The 878-nt window shown below is 58.3% G+C and overlaps 1 protein-coding gene across 1 annotated transcript in view; it reads left to right on the forward strand.

The window, feature by feature from the left end:
• Window positions 1–878, forward strand: part of rrp36 (ribosomal RNA processing 36) — a 4,314-nt gene that overhangs the window by 1,242 nt on the left and 2,194 nt on the right. Inside the window, exons 4-6 of the mRNA XM_019889684.1 lie at window positions 1–107; window positions 212–286; window positions 367–484. The exon at window positions 1–107 is cut by the window's left edge and continues 67 nt beyond it. Of these exons, the coding sequence (XP_019745243.1) occupies window positions 1–107; window positions 212–286; window positions 367–484 (300 nt within the window). The remainder of the gene's footprint in view (window positions 108–211; window positions 287–366; window positions 485–878) is intronic.

An 878-nucleotide genomic window follows, 5' to 3' on the forward strand; every position in this document is an offset into this window, starting at 1 on the left:
AGACGCTGCGAGACCCTCGCTTCGACGACCTGTCGGGGGAGTACAAGGCGGAGATTTTTGACAAGACCTACAGCTTCATCCACGACATCAGACGGCGAGAGATGCAGGTACGCACACCTCGGAGGATCGCGATAACTCGTCCGCCGGTCTTTTCCGGAGACTTCCGAGTTGGTTTTTGTCGATGACGCAACGTTTCCCGGGTGGCCTTCAGGTGATCCAAAAGCAGCTGAAGAAAACCAAAGACGGCGGCAAGAAAGAGCAGCTCAACTTCCTCCTGGGGAAAATGGTGAGTTGTAACGCCCCCCCCCCGGGGCGCCCCGCCCCGCAAAGCGGCGCCGTCAAAAGCTTTGTCTCCGTGTCCGGCAGGCCGATCGGGAGCGGGAGCGCGGCGGGCGAGAGCGCCGACGGGCGAGCGAGCTTCAGCACAAGAAGGAGCAGAGGGAGCGGGCCAGTCGCGGAGCTCGCCCCTACTTCGTCAATAAAGGTAAAGACGGCGAATCGCCCCCCACGCGCGCCATCTTTCGGGTCGCCTCGGACAAAAGTTTGGGGGGGGGGGGGTCATCAAAGTTGTATTTGGAGGGGGCGCCCCCGGGTTGTCAGATGACTAAATTTCCCCATTTTTTTTGAGGATCTTTATTTTTCGGACTAAAAGTCGACCCAACAAGTTCAATTCTGAGAGGATCAATTTTATTCGGTTGCATTTTTTTTTTTTTTTTTTTTTAAAGCCGAGCAGAACTTTCAAAAAAACCCCGAGTTGGGAACGAGGGGACGGGCGCCCTCGTCAGTCGCGCGTGCGCGTCTGTCGCGCCGGCGAGCGTACGGCGTTCTTGACGGCGCGCTGCATCAGCCACGCGGCCACGTGCACGCCCAGCAGGGCG

Source organism: Hippocampus comes, unplaced genomic scaffold (genome assembly GCF_001891065.2).
Source record: "Hippocampus comes isolate QL1 unplaced genomic scaffold, H_comes_QL1_v1.1 scaffold301, whole genome shotgun sequence".
Classification (NCBI taxonomy): Eukaryota; Metazoa; Chordata; class Actinopteri; order Syngnathiformes; family Syngnathidae; genus Hippocampus; species Hippocampus comes.